This window comes from Rhinolophus sinicus, chromosome 13, assembly GCF_057876585.1.
Source record: "Rhinolophus sinicus isolate RSI-liver-muscle chromosome 13, RSI-T2T, whole genome shotgun sequence".
NCBI classification, from domain to species: domain Eukaryota; kingdom Metazoa; phylum Chordata; class Mammalia; order Chiroptera; family Rhinolophidae; genus Rhinolophus; species Rhinolophus sinicus.
Window position 1 is genome coordinate 29,713,823 of NC_142513.1, and position 23,384 is coordinate 29,737,206.

Sequence of the window (23,384 nt, forward strand, 5' to 3'; positions counted from 1 at the left end):
AGTTTAATAACATAAAGCTTCTATGTAGACTGGTGATCCTTTGGCTTTTAAAAAAGTGAAATATAATTTAATAACTATTGGAGATGACACTAATATTAAAAATAGTGATAGAAATTAGCTATTTTCATATTTCACTTAAATACTCAGAGGATAAAATCATGGAAAGAAGAGAAATATGGATAACTATCAGTATGGGGAGGGATCTTGAAAATTATTTGGATAACTATAACTAATAATAAGTCCATTTAAGTTGATATTATTTATTAAATAGCCTTTTTCTTATTCTAAAAGCGACCTAGGTTTATCATAGAACATTTTAAAACTGAAAATGAGAAAAGAAAGCCCCAAAAATATAACCTGTAATTTGAACACCCAAGCCACCCAGAGATAGCACTATATGAGTAAATATGGGGTGCATATATAGCTAGTCTTTTTATATACAATTATTGCTTTTTCATAAAATGAGATAGTATTCACCATCTATGTTTTAACTTTTATTTTCACTTAATGTCAATATTTTCCATGTTAATAATATTCTTCTATGATATGACTTTTGATGACTTTATGGTCTTCTGTCATGTAGCTATATCATAATTTATATTTCCAATCCCCTATTATTGGATATTTGAGATGCTTCACATTTTAAACAAATCTTTAGTGAACATCATGTAAATACATTTTTGAGCACATCTATGATTATTTCTTCAGTTTTTATGTAGAACTTTTTTTTTTTTTAATCTAAGATGAGTTAGTTGAACGTGAGAGAAAATAAAATAAAGTGAAAGGAAAGGAAAATATTTAACATAAGAGTAGAATTTTCCAGGCTCTTATTACACTGCAGGCATCATATCCCACAGGACCAATAGATACATCATCCTCTAAGATGAAGTTTCAAGTGAAACTGGAAAGTTCCATAAATAATGCTTTTTGTGGTATGCAGTAAATTGGGTGGTAGGGAACTTTTACATTGCCAGAAAATTATGCCTAATGATGGGCATGAATATACTTCCAAAGTTCTTTGTGCCTCTAACATCTATGCTTAGCATCTGCAGAGGATAAAAAGAAACAATAAAATAACCATTTTGGCCCCCTGATTGAATTTTGAGGGATTAGTCTAAGCAAGCCATGTTTGTACAGGGCCCACAGAAGGACATGTCTTTACATGCTCCAAGTAGATACTGTTGGCGTCTTGGCCAAATGTCCATTGCAGGGTTGCTGCAGGGGTGGGCTGCCAACACCTCACAGCTCCAGACTTCTCCAGAGGACTCTCCAGGGTGATAGGAGACACCTTTCCTGGGGATGCCTGAAAGGAGGTGACCCATGCCCAGCAACTGAAATATCCAGAGTAACAGCCCAGGTCCCTTGGCTCTGGGTGGGCAACTTCTGTACTGCAATTCATGCTCCCAAGCCCCTCAAGAGGTCAGGCTGAGGCTATCCACCAGTTGAGAGCACATTTTAGCTTAACTTCTTTCCTTGTCTGACCCTGCCTTCCTCACATCCCTACAATTTTCTCCTGAGAGCATTCTCTCAATAAATCTCATATGCAATAATCCCCATGTCCAATTCTATTTATAGGGAACCCAACATGCAAAATAGCTGTGGTTTTGTAATTAAATTCAAGAACGAGTGCCGTTTTTGAATTTTTTGTTTGGGAGCTAGAATTTAAATGTTTGACAATAGTCACATCTTTAGAGATAATAGTGTTTCTTCAGAGATAATAGTGCTTTTTTCCTTCCAATAGACTTTGAAAAGATTAAGACCAGGTAATTCAATGAGTTTCTCATTTTGCACATATAGACACCAATGTAAAATTAGGGGCTCTTAGAAATCCACCAGAAGCTCGGAAACTCTTTTCTCTTCTACCTGCTTTAGCTTAGTAACATATTTAATAAAATATAATTCCAGGTAAAGATAATTTATGTATCTATAAATAAATTACTATTAATAGCATTTTTCTTTAATTAGAAAACAGGAATCTCTTTAATCAACTGGCTGTATTTTTATTTTCTAAGAAATAGAACTTCAAATGGAAACATTCTCAAGTAAAACTACATGTATTGTCATTATTTAGAAGTAGTACTTTGTATATCATCAATTTCTACCTATTCGTTAGCCAGGTTCCCCAAGGTAAGCACTCACTTGAAGAGAACTTTTCAAGACACCAGCAATTTCAGCTTATATAGTGCAACAATTGAGGAAAAGTCTCTTAATGAAACATTGTGCTGATGGTGCCTCAGAGAGACCGTTTCTCTCTGAGGCACCACAGTAAGGAATGAGAGAGACTTAGGACCTTTGAGACAGCGGGGATCCCTTCACATTGCTGTCCTTTCAAAGCCTTATCTTTGCACCAGATATCACATATTCCAAACCTTTTGGGGGAGAATGCAACACTGATGGAAATTTAAAATACAGAAGTAGAATTTTAGGTCAACTTTATTTTTGTTTCTCCTCTAAAAATGGTGACCAGAAAGGATTTTCAAAAAATGGATAATGTTGGTTTAATTTAGAGAAAATGTGGACATTTTTCAGTTTGAGAAATAATTTAAAGACACGGAATCATATAGATTCCATATGATCTAACAGAGAAAATACATTTTTTTTTTCCTTTGAAATATCTTAAACCCTTAACTGACCTCATTTTCGAAACTCAGGAAAAAACTCATTTGTCCTTACCATGTAATACTAGGAATGAAAAGTCATTTCACACCTTGAACACCAGCATGCCCTTTATCTTGTCTTGCAGTGATGTAAGTTTATTTGAATGAGGCCACTGAAAATAAGGAGCTATGGTTTTCTCAGATGAAAATTCTATCTAGGACATGACAGGCACTAGAGACATTATTTTAGCAACAAAGACTTTTTTAGTAAAATCCTTTTAACTTGGTAGGTAAAAAGGTCATTCCTATTTGAAAATTAAAGACTTCATTGGACTGCAAAATATTCCCAGCTTTGTAATAGTCTAATAAGTTATCTTCATAGAGTAATTTGCAAACCAAATAAGGAGAAAAGGTGAAAATTCCCCCATGCTTTGAAAAATAGACATTTACTTCAGATCATATATATAGGAAGTTAAAGCATAATAGATATTTGAGTTGCTGGATCTATTGTATCTCCCTTAAAGTTGTCATTCAAGGTGGTAGGTTAGTAAAGTTGTAGAAAGTTGTGTAATCTGAGTAATAGCAAAGGCTTTATAATATGTATAGCTATTTGTCTAAATCAAAGGTCATACAAAATTTTAAAACAATAAACAAAATAAACAACAAACAAAAAACCCCTTAGTAATATTGCAGGTACTGTTAAAATTTTTGATGTATGTCATTCTAGCGTGTCTTCTGTGTATATGTGTGTGTGTATGTATATATATATGTATATTTTTTATCAAAAATTCTTAGTGTTTAAAACATGTTTCACAGCCCTAATACTTTAATGTGCTTATAGAGATGCCTAATGAGACATCAGTAATACTTTTTACTTTCTATTTTCAAAATATGCCCGTAAAGAAAAAAAAGTTACTATCCAATTTATTGGTTACAAAATTATTTGCTAACGTTCATTTCCAAATGCAGTACTTGAACATGACTTGTTTTGGCACATCAAGGAACGGAGAGAAAAAAGAATAAATGCAAGTAACAAATATTTACTGAGTACTATGTACCTGGCTCTGTTCTTAGCCCTTTAATATATGAACACACATCTTAAAATATCCATGTCTTAGTTATTATTATTATTCTCAGTTAACAGACGAGGAAAGTGAGACACTGAGAGGTTGAATCCTTGACCAGTGCCACACAGCTAGTAAGGAGCAGAGTGGGGATTGAAATCCAAGCAGTATGACTCCAGAACTCATAATCTCCACGCGTCTCAAAGTTAATGTGCAGCCCAGGGCATTGTGACACAATGATGATCCTTATTCAGTGAGCCTGGGTAGGCCTGAGGCTCAGCAACTCTCACAAGCCCCAGGTGATGGGGTAATGCTGTTCCGTGAGCACACAAGGAGTAGCAAGGGTCTACACCACATCACATTCCACTACGTAACATCAGTAACAAAACTAATTTTCCAGATTTGTAACCTTTAACAAACTTCATTCACCTTCCTCTTCTCCACAATGGGTTGGCGGGATGATTGAGCACAGAATATAAGACAAAGGTTTATATTCTAATTTATAGAAAGAATAGTTTCTCACAGTCCCTGAACTTTAAAGCATCCAGTAAAGTAAGAAGAGAAAGTTTTCCTTAAGTAGTAACGTCCTTTGAACTGAACTTTTTCTTGAATCAAATGTCAAGATTTCCTCCCTTTGAATCACTGGATAGTATCAGAACTTGTTCTTAAATCAGTTAGGTTTATATATGTGGGCTTATTTGATGAGTTTGTACACTGGCTGTTGGCCAAAATACATATCGCCCAACTCAAAAGTTCCAAGTTACAAAGGCTGCATTCATTCACTAAGCATGCGGGAAAGTTACGGTCTAAGACAGACTTCATGTATACCTCAGTGATATTTCAAGTTAGCTTCCAGACTACTGTAGAGTGAGTATCACAATAAAGTAGGTTGTAATCTTTTTGCTGGTGGACAGGCTTGCCTTCAGTTTGTAAAAAAAAAAAAAAAAAAAAAATCTCAACACCTATGAAGCACAATAAAGCGAGGTATGCCTCTACCTGAGGCTCCAAACCTTACTCATCCCTCAAGGCCAAAACTTCTGCTCTCAAGAGCTCCCTCAGTCATCTACCTGTGCATGACACGAAGGCAGGTGTGTGAGTGATCTTCACATCATTTTGATGTTGAAGAGAAAAACTTATTTGGTAATACTAAAATTTTATTTGTCCCAGATGGCCTATTTTTTAAGTTGTCAGACTCATAGTTCTTATAAGTGAGCTGAAATTTATCTAAAATAGTTTGTTTCCTAATTCAGTGTATGGCACCGTGGACACCTTCAATGGGATTTGATTATTTGAAAAGAAATAAAAGTCCTATGGTCTGGTGTGAGTTTCACCAGTAAAATAACCCAACAGCCAAAATCCAAGGTGGTCGTCTCATAAGGTCACAGCACTTAAGTCAATAAGGCTATGGGTGTCATTTAATTTTTCCAAGACAAGAAGCTTGATACTTCATCCATGGTTTAAGAACCTGGTGATAAAAATCAAAGATGAGGTTTACCGGTCATTTTGGATTCTCCTTAAATGAAAATCTTCTTCCTTAAATAATAGTTTAGAAAAATGCTAATTTATAGAAAGAATAGTTTCTCACAGTCCCTGAACTTTAAAGCATCCAATAAAGTAAGAAGAGAATGTTTGCCTTTTAGGAGATGGCCTTTAGATGACAACACTGCCCCTTTCATTTCTACATGGCCTTGGAGTTTGCAAGGCACTTTCACTGGCTGCCCTGGATAAAAGTGGACCCCGAACAGGACAAACATATAGTTCCCATTTTTAGAAGAGGGAATGGTTCCTTACAATGGTAGAGTGACTTGCCTAATATCAATGGCCAATAAATGGAGGAATTGGGGTCTTTTAAATGGAATTTTAAGAGATTATATGTTCACTTGAGTTGAAACTACTCAATGATTGGATCAATTACCCTGCTTTTACAAACCTCCTCCATAACAATTTTTTTGTATATTTCAATGGATTCTAATTAGTGGCTTCAGGTTCATCTATCTAAAACAGTAATGGATCTAGAAACTTGAATGTTGTCATCCATGCCGTACCGGATACTATAGGAATTATAAATATGACTCGTAATGACAAAGTTTTTCACTCAACTTTATATCAGGGCTTCCCAAATTTTGATGTGCATGTAACTAACCCAGGGATCTTGTTACACCGCAGATTCAGATTTAGTAGGTGTCATTCGGGGAGTCATGTGGGGTCTCTGCTCCCGCTTCCCACAGAAGAACGCAGGATATGGCCAGGCCCAAAAGGAATACCCACGGAGCCATAGGTAGGGAAGTCATACCACTATGGTCTCACTGGAGGCTGGGTTCACAGGATGTGTGACCTGCTGTCTACTTTTCTGCCAACCGACCGACGATTCTCCTCCACTCTCCTCGACTCTGCTCCTCTAGTCTCCTCCGTAGCCGCAGCAGTTATATTAGTGGCCAATGGCTCAATGGTTACAGCTGACGGCCAACCAGCCACAGCTGATGGCCATCTACCACCCGAGCCAGCACCCCTCCATTTGAGGCCGAGAGCCTGGAAACTGCTTTCTGGGGCTCTGTCCCCACAGTAGGTCTGGAGCAGGGGACAAAACTGTGCATTTCTAACAAGGTTCCAGGTGATGCTGCTGCCACTGGCCTATGGATGATATTTTGAGTAGCAAGGCTCTCAGACTTTAGCTTGTATTAAAATCACCTGGATGGCTTCTTAAAGCACAGATTGCTGGGGCCCACCCCAGAGGTTCTGATCCAGGAGGTCTGGGGTGAACCCAAGAATTGCATTTCTAACAAGTAGTGGTGCTAATGCTGCTGGTCCAGGGATCACACATAGAGAATCATTGCTTTGGAGCTCTGCATCTGTTTCTCCCAAGTATGTGGTTCTCCCTAGATGAAAGCCATTAATTCCATCCACTTTAAACATCAGCTTTATCACAGGAACCTGGGAAGGGCTCCAGGAGAAACTCTCTTCTCTGGGAATTGTCCATAATCTGCTCTATGAGTCAATGGCCACAATCCTTGCCGAATGATTTGTCTTAATTAATTTGAAATGTACATTCTCACAAGATGAATGAATGTAAAAGTGGTTGGTCTATCTTCTCTTTAAAAGCGGAATCCATGATTTCTGCCTAACTGCAGAGTTTATTTCTGCTGAATCCTTTGGAGACTGTATCAAAATATTTCTAACAAATTAAAGTTGATAGGAACGGTAACACATATAACATACATGTAAGATAGTCAGCAGAGCTATGTCTTTTCATCCTTTAACGTCTTCCTAAATAAACAGCTGCAATTATGAGTCAAATGCATTTTCTCTAACTACAAACAACAGAAACAGCAGCATCTTTATTCTTTTCATTGATTTATTCACATAAATTTTTTTTCTTATTTTAGCATAATATTTAGATGATTCTTTGGTTACAGGATTTTGTCATTAATAATATATCTATTGATTATACATGAACAGGAAACAAAATATGGATTTATTCATTTATTCAATAAGTGGTTTTCTTTATTTTTTAAACAAAATTGTGTGTCAGTTACCATGCTGGGCACTATATGTATATGTAATTATGAGAAAAATCAGATGTCTCATAGACTTTACAGTCTGAAGGAGGAGGCTGACATTAATAAAAAAATCCACACATATCCATATTAATTGCAATAAAAGACAAAATCATTTTATGGGTAAATGTTAATCAAGAACCTTTAGAAGCTGAAGACAACAAATGATTTATTCATCTCCTTAAAGCTGTCTTTTGCTTCTAAATCATACTGGTAGACTTCACAATGTAGGAGTTTTGCCATATTTTATTATGAAAATTTTCAAACCTATACAAACATTAAAAGAATTATACCATGAGCACCCAAATACCAAGCTCCTGAATTCCACAATTAAAATTTCAATGTATTTGCTTTAGTACTTATATATCCATCTATCCATCCCTCTATCCACTTAGTATTCCATCTTAACTTTTGATGCATTTCAAAATAGGTTGCAAATATTAGTATGTTTCATTCTGAAAGATTTCAGAATGCATATATCACAATATAGTTTTTAGAAATGGTCTGAATTTCTTTGAAATTGGAGCAGATACATTATCTTATTTCATCGAGTTAATAGAAATTTCAAGTACAAATTGTACGTGTGTTTGAGGGAAAGACTAGCTCTGACAGAGCCACACTCACTGTCCCAAGTGGGCTGGATTTCTGCATGATTAATTATGAGTCTCACCCTTATATTCTGGAAAAACTAATACCTTGCCCCTTACCCATCTGGGGTCCAAATCAAGATGCTGTCATCCTGACCACTACATGGAAGGAACTGCACTATTTAGATGACTCAGGCAAGGACAGCATGCTGCAACATTTTTCAATAGCTCAGTCACACATTGGATATTTAGAAGACCCTTTACTTACCATATTAACCACTCAACTAAATTTCCCAAATTCTGTTTCTCTGTTGCTTGATCATCAGATCCAAATTTTCAACGCCCAGGATGGAAATATTTCAATAGCATACCAAACGTCATCTCCTTCTGTAAAACTTGTCAAAATGGACTTTCCAGTTACCCTTTTACTGATCCACTTGTAATATATTTCAAAAACACTTCTGTTTATTTTTATTTATTGATTGATTTCTTAATTTATGTTAAAATTAAATCTATTGTTAATTTTTAAATAGGAAGGATAGAAGTATTATTTTCTATAAAATTTTGGCTTTAAAAAGTCCACTCTTCCGTGTTTTAAAGGAAAAAATATTGTAATGCTCACGTTTGGCCACTAGAGGGCAGGGACCTGCTTCTGCTGCTGTTCATTCTGCACAGCTAGTAGTGCACCTAAACTACTAGCTTCTGAATTTCCTTTTCTTAAAATTTGTTTAATTGGATCCTAAGAGTCTCTCCATTAAATTGAGAAAACTGACATTTCTAATTCTTTGGTTTCTAACATAATTTCCAGTTTGCTATGAAAGGATTTCATGCTTATTTTATTCAAATTCATAAAAAAAAAGAATATTTGGGAGAAAACGAGGGAGAATAAAGTCCCAAGTGTTGACTTGTGCTGATTCTTTTGAGTGGGACAAGGAATTTTGTTTTTGCATTTCAGCTCATGTATCCATAATATGGAAATTATTCAACATTTCATTGATGATATAAAAAATTAATTATAGTATTGTGTTTTTTATTTGTTTTTTTGTTTTTCAGTGCTTGTATTTCATTATTTTACTTAACTCATTTAACTTTTTATGTGGGAATGCCTTTTTAGGGCAACAGAGTGAGCTCTTTGAGAATGGTGTTTACATTTATACATCTCTATATCTCGCAGCAAGTGAAGTTACTATTGTGGTTCCTTAAGTTGCTGTTATAGAATACAGAGTGAACTAATGCAGTAGAAAAATTTAGACTTTAGAGTATAACACATGCTCAAACACCAATCCTGCTCTTGTGTGGCCTCTAGCAAGTTACATGCTTTTTAATAGAGTTTTAGGTAAAGGCCATTTAGTAATGCCTCCAAGTTCTTCGCTTTACAGTGGAGTTAAGAGCGCTACCTGTCCTGACTGGTTGCCGTGAAGCTGGTGCATGAAACAGTGTCTGGCACACACTGATCTACAGCTGCTTCTATTATCAGTCTCCACTAGAGATGTGTCAAAATTAAAATCTTTACATGCTGTCCTTAGTTAGCAAAACATTTTAAACATCAGTCTTCTATATTTGCCAGTATAGATTCTCACTAAACTAATAAAATTTGTTTCCAAAAAATCATAAGAGGCCCCTGACAAGTGTCAAACTACATGCAAAGGAACCCCAAATCCTTTAGCCTAGCACTCAGTGTCCTCCTTACCCGCCCTCTCTTTCAACCTTTGTTCAGTCGCTGGGATGAGGAGCGGGAGAATGGTGGGGCTGCAGACCTGCTGCGTTTCCAACACACCCCTCTCCCTTCAGGGTTGCTGTGAGTGCATTGCTCACCTGACACTATCCCAGAATCTCAGGCAAATTCTGCTCCTAAGAGCAGAAGGTATAGATGGGCAGTTTCTAGGCCAAATGTAGGCTGAGACTGTGCTTTCTTTGGCCTCTCAGTGATTTAAAAATGGGAAATTTCATGCAAAATCTCAGTTCCCCAGCTTTCCTCAAAGCCTGGGCTGAATATTAGGCTGAAACAGAGTGACAGCCACCCCCTTTTCAGGAGCTGCCTCTCTAGCTCTGAGCATGGCCTCACTTTGCCTCCTTGCATTAAATCTAGTCCACTTCTCTCATTTCTATTATCTCTGTTAACTGCCTATTAATGTACGGTTTCAATGACAGCCCTTGGGGTTGTGCAAAGCAGTCCACCCTGCCTGGAGGCATCTCCAGCTCTGACCCCTGAACTAAGCATTTCTCCAAAGCTTATCTCAACACGCAGCACCAAACCTTGACGATCTCTTTATCCTCAGCTGTAACTATAAAGTGTTTGCCTATAGGTTCTACTCAACAATAATCTGCTTTTTAAGAAATATCTCTGAATTTCTACATTATGTCAGTATCTGGTATGTAGGGGCTTTGTCTTACATATCTTTGATAAGCAGAGATTTATTTTTCCTTCATTTGGACTCAAGCTGATTGAATTTGGTTTCCCTAGTGCACACAAGCTGCTAGCCTAATACAAAGTAAAAATAAGCTGGCTGGATACATTTTGATAACCTCAACATACTAATTCTAGTTGCCAAAAAGAAGCCACACATGATAACCTTTATGGAAGCTGGCTTTCCATCACCTCCATGCTTTCCTTCATCAAGATTTTATTTTCCTCTTAGCCTTCTCCAGAGGGCTAATTTCAGCCAGTTGTCACATTGGAAAGAATCTGGTTCATTTCCCACACGGTTCCAGAAACATACCTGGATATAAATGGAGAGAGTCATATGCCTATGGAACAGGGGCACCTTCCTCCCCTGTTTCCAAAGCTGCTGAGTTTGGCACCCCCAGGCACACCTTTCAGCTGGGAGTCTGGGAAGCTTTACAGTATTTAAGTCAGAGGGCCCGCCCCAGTGGGTGACTTCCTTAATGACCTAATGCTCTTTCTAACATTCCCTTTATTTTAACCCCTCCTGCGCAGTGTAAATGCATTTTCTTTATGAATTTTGTGACCAAACATATATGACATATTTCTCAAGTGTCTCCCACAAACCTCAATGTCTACAGGCAGGATGCAGGGATAGCTAAATGAGTAAAGAACAGTTGTAAAAGAGCAGAAGCTTCTCAGTTATAGCCCAATGTAGGAATGCAGGCTGTTGCCCTATCTGATTTTTCAAGAGAAGGAAGAAATCAATTTTTTTTTAATCTTCTGGATTTAAAAATTTGGCAACATTGAGTGAGCAGTGCACTCCATTTGGACTCTAAGCCTCCAGTTTGCAATTTCTTGCTAAACAAAATAATATGCAATTTCACCTCTTGGCATAGTAATTCTAGGGAGAATCTCCTTGATGAATGTAACTAAATAACATGAGTACACCAGAACTTATCCATCCAAAGCAGCCACTTTGCAAAAGACATAATTCTGCATGGTGAGTTCTACAGATGCCTACGTAACCAGTTTAGGTTCCCGCCTCCACCATGTGATTCCTCACCACTGGTCCCAGGACTCATCGCCTCCCCCTCAGTGCCACCAGCACTGGACAGGCCATGGTAGACAAGCAGGGATTATGTGTGGCCTTAAACTAAGTTCTGCCATCACACAAAGCAGTTTTGGGACTCATGTTTTAAAGATGCTTTGGGGACAGATCAAAAGCTACTTGTGGCAATCAGTGTCATTATTTTCACTCTCATCTTACTTTTTATAAACATGTTATCATATGACTATCTGCTATCTATAGTTAAATGACAAAACATCACAATGTTGGGCTCCAAATGACTTCTGGCTATTTCCAAATATATACCGTATTTTCAATGTACTACAAAGTAGAACACTGGCAGAGCCTCACTGTCAGTAAAATCTGCCATGGGCCCAGAAGGCAATTCTAAGAAAAGAGTTGCAGAGCATTTTGAGCATTGAAAAGCATCATTGAAATGCCATGTAATTACTGTGGTAATCATTTTATAAAGACAAGCATTTATTCAACAAACGTTTATTAAATGTTTACTCTACACAGGGCACAGCGGACTAGCTGCTGGAGGGATGAAATAGAGATCTCATACGTTTCAATGCATTTATTATTATTATTCGTTGGTAGTGTTGTACAAGCTTCAATGCTTTATTTAATTATTTAACACACATATTTGCTCTGTGCCTGGAACTATTCTAAGAACTTTATGAATATTAACTTCTTTGATCCTCTAAACAACCTTACAATATAGCTATTATGATCCCCAGTACATACATATCATCATCTACAAAGAGGAAGAAACTGAGGTACAGAGAGTCAAGTGACTTGCTCAGTATCAAACTATGAATAAATGGCAGGGCCAGGATACAAACCCAAGCAAACCTGGCTCCAAAACCTATGCTAGAAAACACCGTATCAATTAGCTACTGCTGCATAACAAACAGTGCCCAAATTTAGTGACTTACAACACCAACTGCTTATTATTTTTCATGAGTCATTCAGTCACCTGGGCAGTTCTGTTCATCTGGACCAGGCTCAGCCCATCCTAGCTGGGGCTCACTCATGTTCAAGTGGTCAACTGGGGCTGACTGGTCTAGGATATTCTTGCCTCGATAACTCAACTCTCCTCCACATGGTCTCTCAGCCTCCATTGCTTTAGTAGGGGTCTGAGAAAGGAAAAAATCACAAATGGCATTTCAGTTCTCTGCTTGCATCAAGTTTGCTATGTTCTCATTTAACCAAAGCCAATCGCGTGGTCAGGTTCGAAGTCAGTGTGCGAAGCTCTACCTAGGGGCATAGATATAAAAAGTCATAAAAATTGGGCCTTTCTTACAATTAACCTACCACAGTTATGTTTCAATACCATGCTGTTTTTACCATGCTTTCCAGACAATTTCAAATTTGATATTTCAGACTCCAAATGAGTTGTGAAAATGCTATCAAATGTAGCCTTATTGGTTTAGGAAGGTAATAAAAGAACAGCAATAAATGTGGAAAATGAAAGGATGTTTGTGATTTTTAGGCTGACCCTGGGGAGACACCGTCAGAGGCTCCGAGTGAAGCCAGAACAACTCCAGCAGAAAATGGAGTGAATCACACTACATCCCTGGCACCCAAACCACCCTCCCAGGCTCTCCACAGCCAACCTGCTCCAGGTAAACACTCTGAAGAGACAGGTGCATAACATGACTAAGGGCCTACACTTCATTCATGCCACTGAAGGAGGTAGCGTGATTCAGTTAGTTAAAGCATCACATGAGCAAAGGTGCATGGACTTAGGAGGGCTCCAGAAATGTGTGATGAATGAATGAATGAATGAATGAATGAATGAATGAATGAATGAATGAATGAATGAATGCCAGGAGCGATACATAAGTGCTCATCTGATCTGCTGATGACTGATGGAGCCACAATGAAATATCAGCCAGGTTTCCCGTATCTTTGTTTAGTGATGGATGATGATCCGTCCGCTGGTGGGGTGTGTGAAGAATTGTTCAAACATCTTTTAAATCGCTATGCTTTAGAAGCATATTTGTAGTTCTACCTCTCTAAGTTACGTCTATGCAAGGATTTCTTTCTGTCTTTCCCCAACTTACTTTTCAAGAATTGTAAGTGTCTATCTACCATGTACTGAACTCTTCGTATTGATTGTCACATTTTACTCTTATAAAAGAATTTGCCTGTGAGGCTAGATTCTATGAGTGTCCCCATTGTGCAGAAGAATAAACTGCAGTTTTGAGATGATAAAACACGTTTTGAAGGCCACATAGCTAGTGAGGAGTGAAGTCAGGACAGACACAGTTCTCTATGATCCTAAAATTCTTGCTTTTATCTTCTCTGCTCCTACCAAAGCTACACACATGTCTCACTTCTCAGTAAATTCCTTTGATTTTTAGGCACCTAACTCTGACATTAAATCTAAGACTGGTTTAGGCCATTATCTCTCATATGTAAATCCTATCACAGGGTTGCTGGGTTAGGCTTCAGTTTTATATTTCCTTTGCAAATTGCTGAGGAATAGCATATACTTAATAACTTTTTGTTGAATTGATAACAAACTAAATAAAAGGGAAAAGAATTTCCTTCCATGAAAGAATGGCTTCATGTCTCCTCCCTTCCTTGCCATGCCAAGCGCATGGCAGGGATGAAATCCAGGTGCTTTATTTGGGAGGGGAGGGGTATGTCTCATGGGAGGAGAATGAAATTTTGAAAAGAGCAAATTATATTAAATTTCTATCAGATGTGACCGGGGCCTATGCTTCATGAAGGTTGTTGACACAGTAATAGTAAGATAACTTTATCATAAACAAGAAGTGATATTTTCAAATGAAGATTTTTATATACCAACTACGATCATTTTGAGTGCTTCTGGGATACAAATAAGTCATTTAAACAAGTGAGTAAATAGAGTCTTGTGCTTTGAGAATAAAGGAGAACTAAGACTAATAGCATTTGTTTTCTTTAACTTGATGTTTTGAAATAATTTGACTTAAAGAATCATTTTTTTTCAAATGGCACAGAATACGTTTCAAAAATGGTTTCGTCTTCCCCAGTGTTAAAATCTGTCAGAATCATGGTGCAGTGGTCTGACCAGGAAATGAGCACAATACCCTGAACTGAACCACAGACCTTGTTCGAACTTCATCGGCTTCCCGCTAATGTCATTTTATTGTTCCAGGTTCCAGCTCAGGAGCCCACACTGTATTTCATTGTCATGTCTCCTTATTGTTTGTGACAATCCCTCACTGTGTCCTGTCTTTCATGACCTTGACACCTTTGAAGAGTACTGGTCAGTTATTTCGTAGAATGTCCCTCAGTTTGGGTTGGTCTGATGTTTTCTCCTGATTAGATTGAAGTTATGCATTTTTGGCAAGAACATCACAGACGTAATATTGTGCCCTTCTCAGTGCATCATATCAGGGGCGCCTGTTGGTATGTCTATCATTGGTGATGTTGGATCCCTTGGATCACTGATGACTGCCAGGTTTCTCCATTGAAAGTTATGATTTTCTCTTTTATAGTTAATGAATATCATGGGGGAATACTTTTAGATGATGCCAATATCCTGTTTCCCTTTAAACTTTTGCCCAGTGATTTTGGCATCCACCAATGTCTCCTGCCCGCAACAATTATTACTGCCAAATGGTCTGCATTTGATTTTGAAAAGACCACTTGCCATCTCTGATTTTGCCAGAAGGTGGCACTTCATTGCCGAAACTGAATTTGTTGACAGTTTTGATTCAAAGTGAAGGAATATTTTTTTTTTCTACAAATGGAGCATATAGATTTGCATTTAATTATATTTGCCTCAAAGTAACAAAATGAAGACCTTTCTTGGAATTCTTTTGTAATAATTTTCTCCCTAAATTTGTCATTTTTCCATAAAGAGATTTAGATTCAAGGGCCAAAAATTGTTGTTTTACAGGAAGAACAAAATTTAGAAAGTTAAAACAGGCTATTTATTTTATCTTTTTATTTCAGGTTCTGTAAAGGCACCTGCCAAAACAGAAGATCTTATTCAGAGTGTTTTAACAGGTAAATACCACCCTTTCCCCCATGGAATTTGGCTGCTGAATATTATTATTGAGTGTAAGTATTTAAAGGAAAGGAGACCTCCATTCATCTCTGAAAAATAACATCATTAAAATGTCTTCCCTAAAAATATCTACAGATATACAATCCTAGTTGAGGCCACATTACGTGTTGTGATCACAGAGAAGTAACCACACTTGGCAGATAGGATCCTATTGTATAAAAATAATATAATTTCACAAGATACCTATTTTAGAATCCAAGAATAGTTTCATACCGGAAATGCGATGTAATAAACAGAAATGCATGTCTTCCCAAAGTGATGACAATAAACTATAGTTTAGAAATGCAGAATGTGATTCACTGGGACTATAGAATACATAGTGTTGAGAACTACGATACAATTTCGATATATTTCATATTTGGTTAGTTCCATCAACTATGGGTCTAAAATTGGTACAAGCTTTCTTTAATACAATTAGCACTACATAGTAGAGTCTGAAAAACATTTATAATCCTTGGCCCATACACAACAGAAATGTATACACATATTTACCCAAAACAGCACTATTGGTAAGAGTCCCAAACTGTAAACAATCCAAAGCCCATAAAGAGCAGGGTGGATCAATAAATTGTGGTATAATCACAGACTGAAATTGGATGCAGCTCTAGGAATAAATAAACCGCAATCACACACAGCATGCATAATGTTGAAGACGAGAAGTCAGACACAAAAACACACATTCTTTATGATTGCATCTACATAAAGTTCAAAAACAGGCAAAACTAATCTACGCTGTTCGAAACATAGATTTGGATTATACTTGGTGGGGGCAGTAACCAAAAAGAGGGCCTCTGGGTTGCTGATAATATTCTGATTTTGTTCTGAGTGATGTTTGTTGAAGCATGCTCTCTTTGTGAAAATTTATAGGGCTTTCTTTACATTTATGATTTATGTACTCTTATGCGTATATTTATGTTTCACCAAAATAATACATAAAATATGCATAGAAAAATTACTTGAAGCACGAATTGAAAAAACACATGTTTTTAAAGATTTAGCTCCATGGAGAATAATACAGTGTTAACACGTAAAACAAGAGACAGAAATGTAAATAGAGCATGATTCCAATGTTATTTAAAAACAAGTAAACTCATAGGCAGAAGGCAATGGGTCTGTACTACTATATTAGCAGTGATTATTTCTGGGTGACTTGTTTATGAGTGATATTTGTTTCTTTATATAAATGGACACCCTTTATACTTAAGAGTATATTCAAAGAACAGCCTTTCATCAACACAATTTTTTTTTAAATTGTATTGTCTCTGTTTTTTTTTTGTTTTGTTTTGTTTTTTAAATCATAGGTTGGAACATCTTGAACCTAGTAGCTAAGTTGGCCATAACTGATTGTTGCACACAGTTTTTAAAGAAGTGGGATTGAATCTGTCACTAAAAATGCAATTCCTTAGGATTATAAATTCTTAATATAATAAGTTATTATGCAACCATAATGAGTCCATTTGGGCCTGAGGGAAACCATTAAAGAAATGTACCTGATTTTCTCCCTGGCCTCTTTATCAAAAGGAATCGAATGTCAGGAGAATAGACACATTATGAAAAAAAAAAGGAAGCATATTTCAATTGCTTAAAGACTTCAGCATTTAGGAACATATATTATTATTCTGACTTCAACATTTATCTATGAGATACCTCATTTTCTATTCAGGTCTGTTGTTATTCATGGCATATATTATTTCTGAATATCTTGACAGTTCTAAATATTTATGATAATGTACTTTTGTTTCCAGAAGCAAAAAGTTCAAATCAAAGCATGGAAACTTGTGAGCTATGACTTGACCTAGGTCCAAATAGATGATAATTCATTGCAGTTAAGACATCATCAATTTTAAGGCACCCCACTATTCGTGGATTGCTAAGAAAGAAAAACACTGACACACTATTATACCATTGACTATAAGATGCATCTTAATTTCAGAAATGTAAACATATTTTAAAATTCATTTTCTAAAATTGATTAAACATGTCACTAAATTACAGACTGTTTTAAGGTCAAATTCTGTCACATTAAATGTTTTCCCAGCATTGGATAAAATATGTAATAATGTAAGCTGCCACTAACCCTTGTGGTACTTCGGGAAATTACATATAGGAACTTTCCTTCACTTTACTGCTTTATGCTGGAACACTTAGATAATTACACAAACCTATGATGTCTATACTGTGAATAGTGCCCCTTAGAGTTGGTGCTGTAGAACCTGTACAATCATTTGTTAAGCATCTACAGGTACATGGCCAGAAACTGTGTTAAATACTTTGCAGGGATTCTTTTATTTCATCATTATAACAACCCTAAAATGTGGGGAAGTATTATGATCAATGCTATTGGTGCCGCATCTAGATCCCCTTTACCATCTGGGGCACCCATATACCTGTTGTGGTGAGTGTTGGCTGCTAACAGCTCATAGCTTCCGCTCTGGAAAATTGCTCTCCACCAAAAGGAAACCCCTCCTCCAGTAGGCTATGCCTCCCCCCTCTCCCAAATACGGAATATGCTGACCTTTTTGTCTCAAGGTGAGGCTGACTCTGGTACAATTCACACTCCAGAGCTCCCTGTGGGATCAGGCAGAAGCCAGACTCCCGCTAAGACCACATCCTTGCTTAGCTACTTCCCCTTCCCTGTCTGCTGCCCTCATTCCCCACCCCCTGAGAATCCCCTCCCCCCAGCCAATAAATGACATGCACCTAAATCCCTCTCTTGGGCTCTGTTTCTAGGGAATTCAAACTTTTTATAAAGTTGTGAGTGAAGAAACTGGGTCTTTGAAAAATTTGGTAACATGGTCACAAAGTTAGCAAGTGATGCTTTGCATCTGTGCTTTCGGTCTTCCATGTCTGTTAGCTCTTATACTCATTTTTGCAGAAGTGGAAGCCCAGACTATCGAAGAGCTAAAGCAACAGAAATCGTTTGTGAAACTTCAAAAGAAGCACTACAAAGAAATGAAAGACCTGATTAAGAGACACCACAAGAAAACCACTGACCTTATCAAAGAACACACTACAAAATATAATGAAATTCAGAATGACTACTTGAGAAGGAGGGCAGCTTTGGAAAAGACAGCCAAAAAGGATAGTAAGAAAAAGTAAGTTGAATGTGTAATGGTTGTTTGTTTTATGACATGAAGGAAGAGTTATTTACGTGGATTTTTGATGTTTTGTACTGTATTTTGGACCCATACCACTACAAGAAGGAAAGCCACCCAACTCCTTCCATTCTCTACAGCTCTTGTGTCACCTCAGTTCAGTTTTGCCTGTGGACTGAATTTCTTTATTTGACCAAATTCTCAGAATAGATATGCAGGAAGTCCTGTCTCAGAATAGATATGAGTTCTAGCCTACGAGCCCAATACCAGTTGGCTGACTTCCCATATTACAGCTGCCAACTTGGACTTGAACTGTTTCACATACCTAGGACCTTGTTGAAGAGGCAACTTGTCTTACAGAAAAGAGAAAATTCAACTGTCCTTTGCTGCCTCATCTAAAAACCACATAGCCCTGTTCCAGGTAACCCTTGTGTTTGGACTTAGGGGTCCCCACAGCTCCTTATACCCAGACTTGAAGGGAAGAATCCTCTTTCACACATTCATTCAACCAATATTTACTGAGTGCCGACTCTATGCCCGTGGGACACAGAAGTTAACATGAACTACACAATTGTCACCCTCAAGTAGCTGACACGGAAATGCAGAAAACTATGTCAGCATGTGAGCTACCTATCAGTGAGCTCAGAGTCAGGCAGGCTGTACTATATTCCTTTCAATTCTTTAATGAATAATCTTATCTCGATGCCAGTTGATAGAGACAGGTAAGATACATTTTTTAGATCCATATTGTGACACATGATATAACATGTGCTTAACTAAAAAGCATATTCAAAAGCCAGTACTTGGATTTTAAAAATCAACTAAAGTGTCATTTTTCAGAGCTGGTACAGCCTTAGAAGGCATCTAGGTGAAATTTTGTCACTTCTTCAAGGAAGAAGCTGAAAGCTATAGGTGTTAACGTTTACCCGCAGTTACACAAACAGTTCCAGTAAAGCTTGGCCTGAAACATCTCCTAAATTTCTATTTTAGTAATATGTATGTAGTTGTCTGTTTGTTCACATATTTATTTACTTATAAGTCATATCATGCAAACTTCCAATAGAGTACTGAAGTAACTTATTTTAGAAGGCATGTAAAAATCCTGCGAAAATAGAAAAAGAAATACAACACATACACATACATACACATAGACTGAGTGGCTGCCAGTTATTTAGACCTGCTGTCCAACAAGAGAGCCACATGTGGGTACTGAGCCCTTGGAAAGTGTCTCATAAAAATTTAAATGTGCTCTACGTATAAAATACATACCCAATTTCAAAGACTTCATTAAAAAAATGTATAAAATAGCTCATATTTTATATGGACTTACATTGATTATATTTTAATTACATGTTGAAATGATAATATTTTGGGTGTATTGGGTTATATAAAATATATTGTTAAAAATAATTTCGCTCATTTATTTTTCACTTTCTAAGGACACTACTAAAAATTTTAAGCCACACATATGTAGAAAAAGATCAAATACACAGACTCGCATTATATTTCTACTGGACAGCACCAACCATTTAATGTAATTTCTGTCCTTGGACATTGATTTTAGCTCTTAGCTTCTGAGAAAAGGAAATATGGGTTAGATAATTATTATCTGACTAAAGGAAACTTGCTTGCTTTTCCAAGAGAGACATTTTCCCAGTATTAAATTATGAAAGAATTCATCTCATGAATCTTATACAGGCAACATTAGGCAACAGGGGATATTTTCAACTCTGGTTTTACAGAAGATACAGAAACATTGCTCCCTTGGTTATTTTGTTATACTTTCCCTCAACAAACAAACAAAAATATCTAAGCTTCTAGTATCAAGACATTTCAGGAGAAACTTTCCTTCAAGAGGCAAAGCCACTGGGGTCTGATTATGTCTATCCATCTCCCATTCCCCCTTGACATACCTTAAAATCCTGAAAACACCTCAGAGTAATAAATGGACAAAATGTTCATTAGTTTCTTATTCAAACATCCATCATCTCAACTGAGCTTTCCACATCTTGTGAAGAGCAGATCATTCAAGGATAGTTTCTGTCCCCACACTGGCATGCAATGATTCTGGGTTGTACTTAAGAGCACAGACTTTACCTTGCCCTACATGTCTGCCCTCAGGTAAGCTTCACTGCTGGCCTCCCCCCCACACCTCCCATCCCCCATACTGCATCCTTAGGTAGATTGTCTCAGTGATCCCCAGTTTACTCAAGTGTTAACTGGAGATGGCCATACCTACTGTCGGGTTGTTGTGGAAGCCTAAAGTAAGGCAGAGAGTGGCTGGCTCATGCTGGGTGGTCAACAACGAGAGTGGTTGTGGTGGTTGTGGCTGATTGTTCCGGCCACACTCACTTCCTGCTACAAAAGATGATAAATGTATTTCACATTCATACCAGGATGGCACTCATCTCACCAATGCTCCTCTATTGTGATGCTGATAAATAAACTTGCATTCATGCCAGGATGGAGGGCCATCTCAGTGTTGCCATGTGATTCTCGTGTATCAGGACCCATGAGCCTGACAGAGTTCTCATTCTCATTTGTTATTAAACATAAAAAATGCAAATGGAAACTTTTAATGGAATTCTGCATTCCTTATTTGACAAAACAGGATCCGAACACCAGCTTCAACCAACTGCCTGTCCACGTGGCACCACTGATACTGGCCTAATTCAAAGAGAAAGCAAAAGGAATTTGTGCCAGCTGAAGTCTAAGAAATTTCTTCTACCTGTTCCACTTGACTGCAAGTTAGAAACATAGGGGCACAATCTGATGTGCTGGATATCTTAGGTGGTTTAGTTTTCTTTCTGCAGAAGTTTCCGTGTAAACAAAAAGAGCTGATCTGCTTTTGTACCCCGATCCCAACACTGTCTTTTTTCTATTGTGTCCTATAAGAAATAAGAGCACAACATTTGAAGGAGCCACACCATATATTTTAACACAATAATAAGTTAGTGAGAATTGCTTTGATTTATTTCAACATCGGTCCTACATTTCTAAATATCTGTATAACTCTCTGACTACGAATAACTCAAAGAAAGTCACCGAGCACAGAGAAGCTTCAGTAAATATTTTAGAATGAGCTAATACGTCTTTCTTTCTCTTGTAACCTAAGCATGTTGGGGAAAGTGCCATTTTGGATAGAGAGATCAATGAAGTTGGTACAGCACACCTAAACAACTTATTTTAATAACATATTCTTGCTATTAAAAGATGTCAAGAAACAGAACATGGCCGCTGGGAGGGTTGCCGGCACATTGTGTCTGCACAAACTCTTGTTTTCAATCCACTTCACCCAGATGCAAAATGCAGCACCTGTTTCACTCCTCTGACAGAATCTAGTCAACTGCTGAAGAGTACTGCTGAAGTTGTTACAGGAGAAATGCAGATGGGAATTACATTAGACAAAGACAAGACTTAAAAATCCTTAATAGACACTGCTTTCTCCAAAAGGGATTATCCATCTCTCCACCACCACTGCCAGGGCCCCCAGCCATCTGGCTTTTTTTTCTGCATCAACCTCTTTCTGGAGCAACACAAATTTCTTCCACTTTTGGGGTTTTGGGATCCTCTACTGCTAAGCTTGTCCTGGGGTATCAACTGGTACCTTAAGTGGTTTTCGAAATACTTATTTCCAAACGCAACGCTCTCTCCAGGAGGAACTCTGGTGAACCACCTTCCCCCACATCCTGCTATGACCTGCATGTTTTGTGAGTTAAGCTCTGTGTCTCTGCAGATCGGAACCCAGCAGCCCTGACCATGGTTCATCAACGATTGAGCAAGATCTTGCTGCCCTGGATGCTGAAATGACCCAAAAGTTAATAGATTTGAAGGACAAGCAACAACAGCAGCTGCTTAATCTTCGACAAGAGCAGTATTACAGTGAAAAATACCAGAAGCGTGAACATATAAAACTGGTAAGCCTGAGAAATACGATTTATGTTTGTACAGCTGGAACCCTCTTTTATATAGAAAACATTTAATGCCCTTGGATAACTTAAAAGGAGACAGCATCAGGTCTGGCTGGCACCTTCCTTTCACTTCCTTATCCAATAATCTTATTTTAATGCTAGGTTATAGAGAGAGGTAAGATGCATTTTTTAAATCCACATTTTGACATATGATTTAACATGTACTAAACTTACAAGCACAATCAAAACCTGGTACTTGGGTTTTCAAAAGCTACAGAATCATCATTTCTTAGAACTGGAAATTGCATGATATCTACCACTGTGATATTTTATAAGCCCCACTATTCTAGCATCTTTACCAAGCTCTTCTCTGTCCCCTAATGAAGCTATGGTTTATTGTTTTTATTTTCACTAACATATTTTTGAGTTATAATAATTTTGGGGGGCGCTTGAAATCTCACAAGGAATTAGAAAACACTTATCTTTAAGAAAATTAAGGACATGCTGCAAATAAATGTTCACTTTTTTTGTACCACTGGGCTTTTCAAGAACTAAATAAATTATACAGTCTAGTCTCCTACAATTAGGAGTGTTGCCCACCCAATCGCTGAGGCTCTCTATGAAAGGAAATGCCATCGTCTCTGTTAATGATCAATTTTGTCCTCCAAAATGTTTTCTCGTGAATTGTGACATTCTTTCCATTGTCGTTGATGCCTTGACACATAGAAGGGATGTGACAAGTATTTGGTGACAGATAAATTAAATGAAACAATAAATGGCCTTGAAAACAAGCTTGTGCCAAAAATAAAACAAATGAGTAAGCTTAATAGAAATTAAAGTAGTGCCCGCAGAAAAAATGGGTTCTGAGAGGTGTTTGTATGACTTGTCTATTTTTTTGCTGAAGAATTATCTATGTGAGAAAATTCTGTTTCTGCTTGTAGGTTGGAAACCAGTGGACGGTTTAGCCATGACTATGTATTAAGCAAGTCAGTGCAATGTGTTGTTCTAGTACTGGTTCCTGAGTGACAATATGCAAATAAGCAGGTCCAAATCAT

The 23,384-nt window shown here is 37.4% G+C and overlaps 1 protein-coding gene across 2 annotated transcripts in view; it reads left to right on the forward strand.

Moving 5' to 3' along the window:
* PLCB1 (phospholipase C beta 1) overlaps positions 1 to 23,384 on the forward strand; it is a 684,403-nt gene that overhangs the window by 564,410 nt on the left and 96,609 nt on the right. For both annotated transcript variants that reach the window (XM_088789261.1, XM_088789262.1), the window contains exons 24-27: positions 12,750 to 12,882; positions 15,209 to 15,262; positions 18,199 to 18,418; positions 22,155 to 22,335. In XM_088789261.1, coding sequence (XP_088645387.1) covers positions 12,750 to 12,882; positions 15,209 to 15,262; positions 18,199 to 18,418; positions 22,155 to 22,335 — 588 coding nt within the window. The remainder of the gene's footprint in view (positions 1 to 12,749; positions 12,883 to 15,208; positions 15,263 to 18,198; positions 18,419 to 22,154; positions 22,336 to 23,384) is intronic.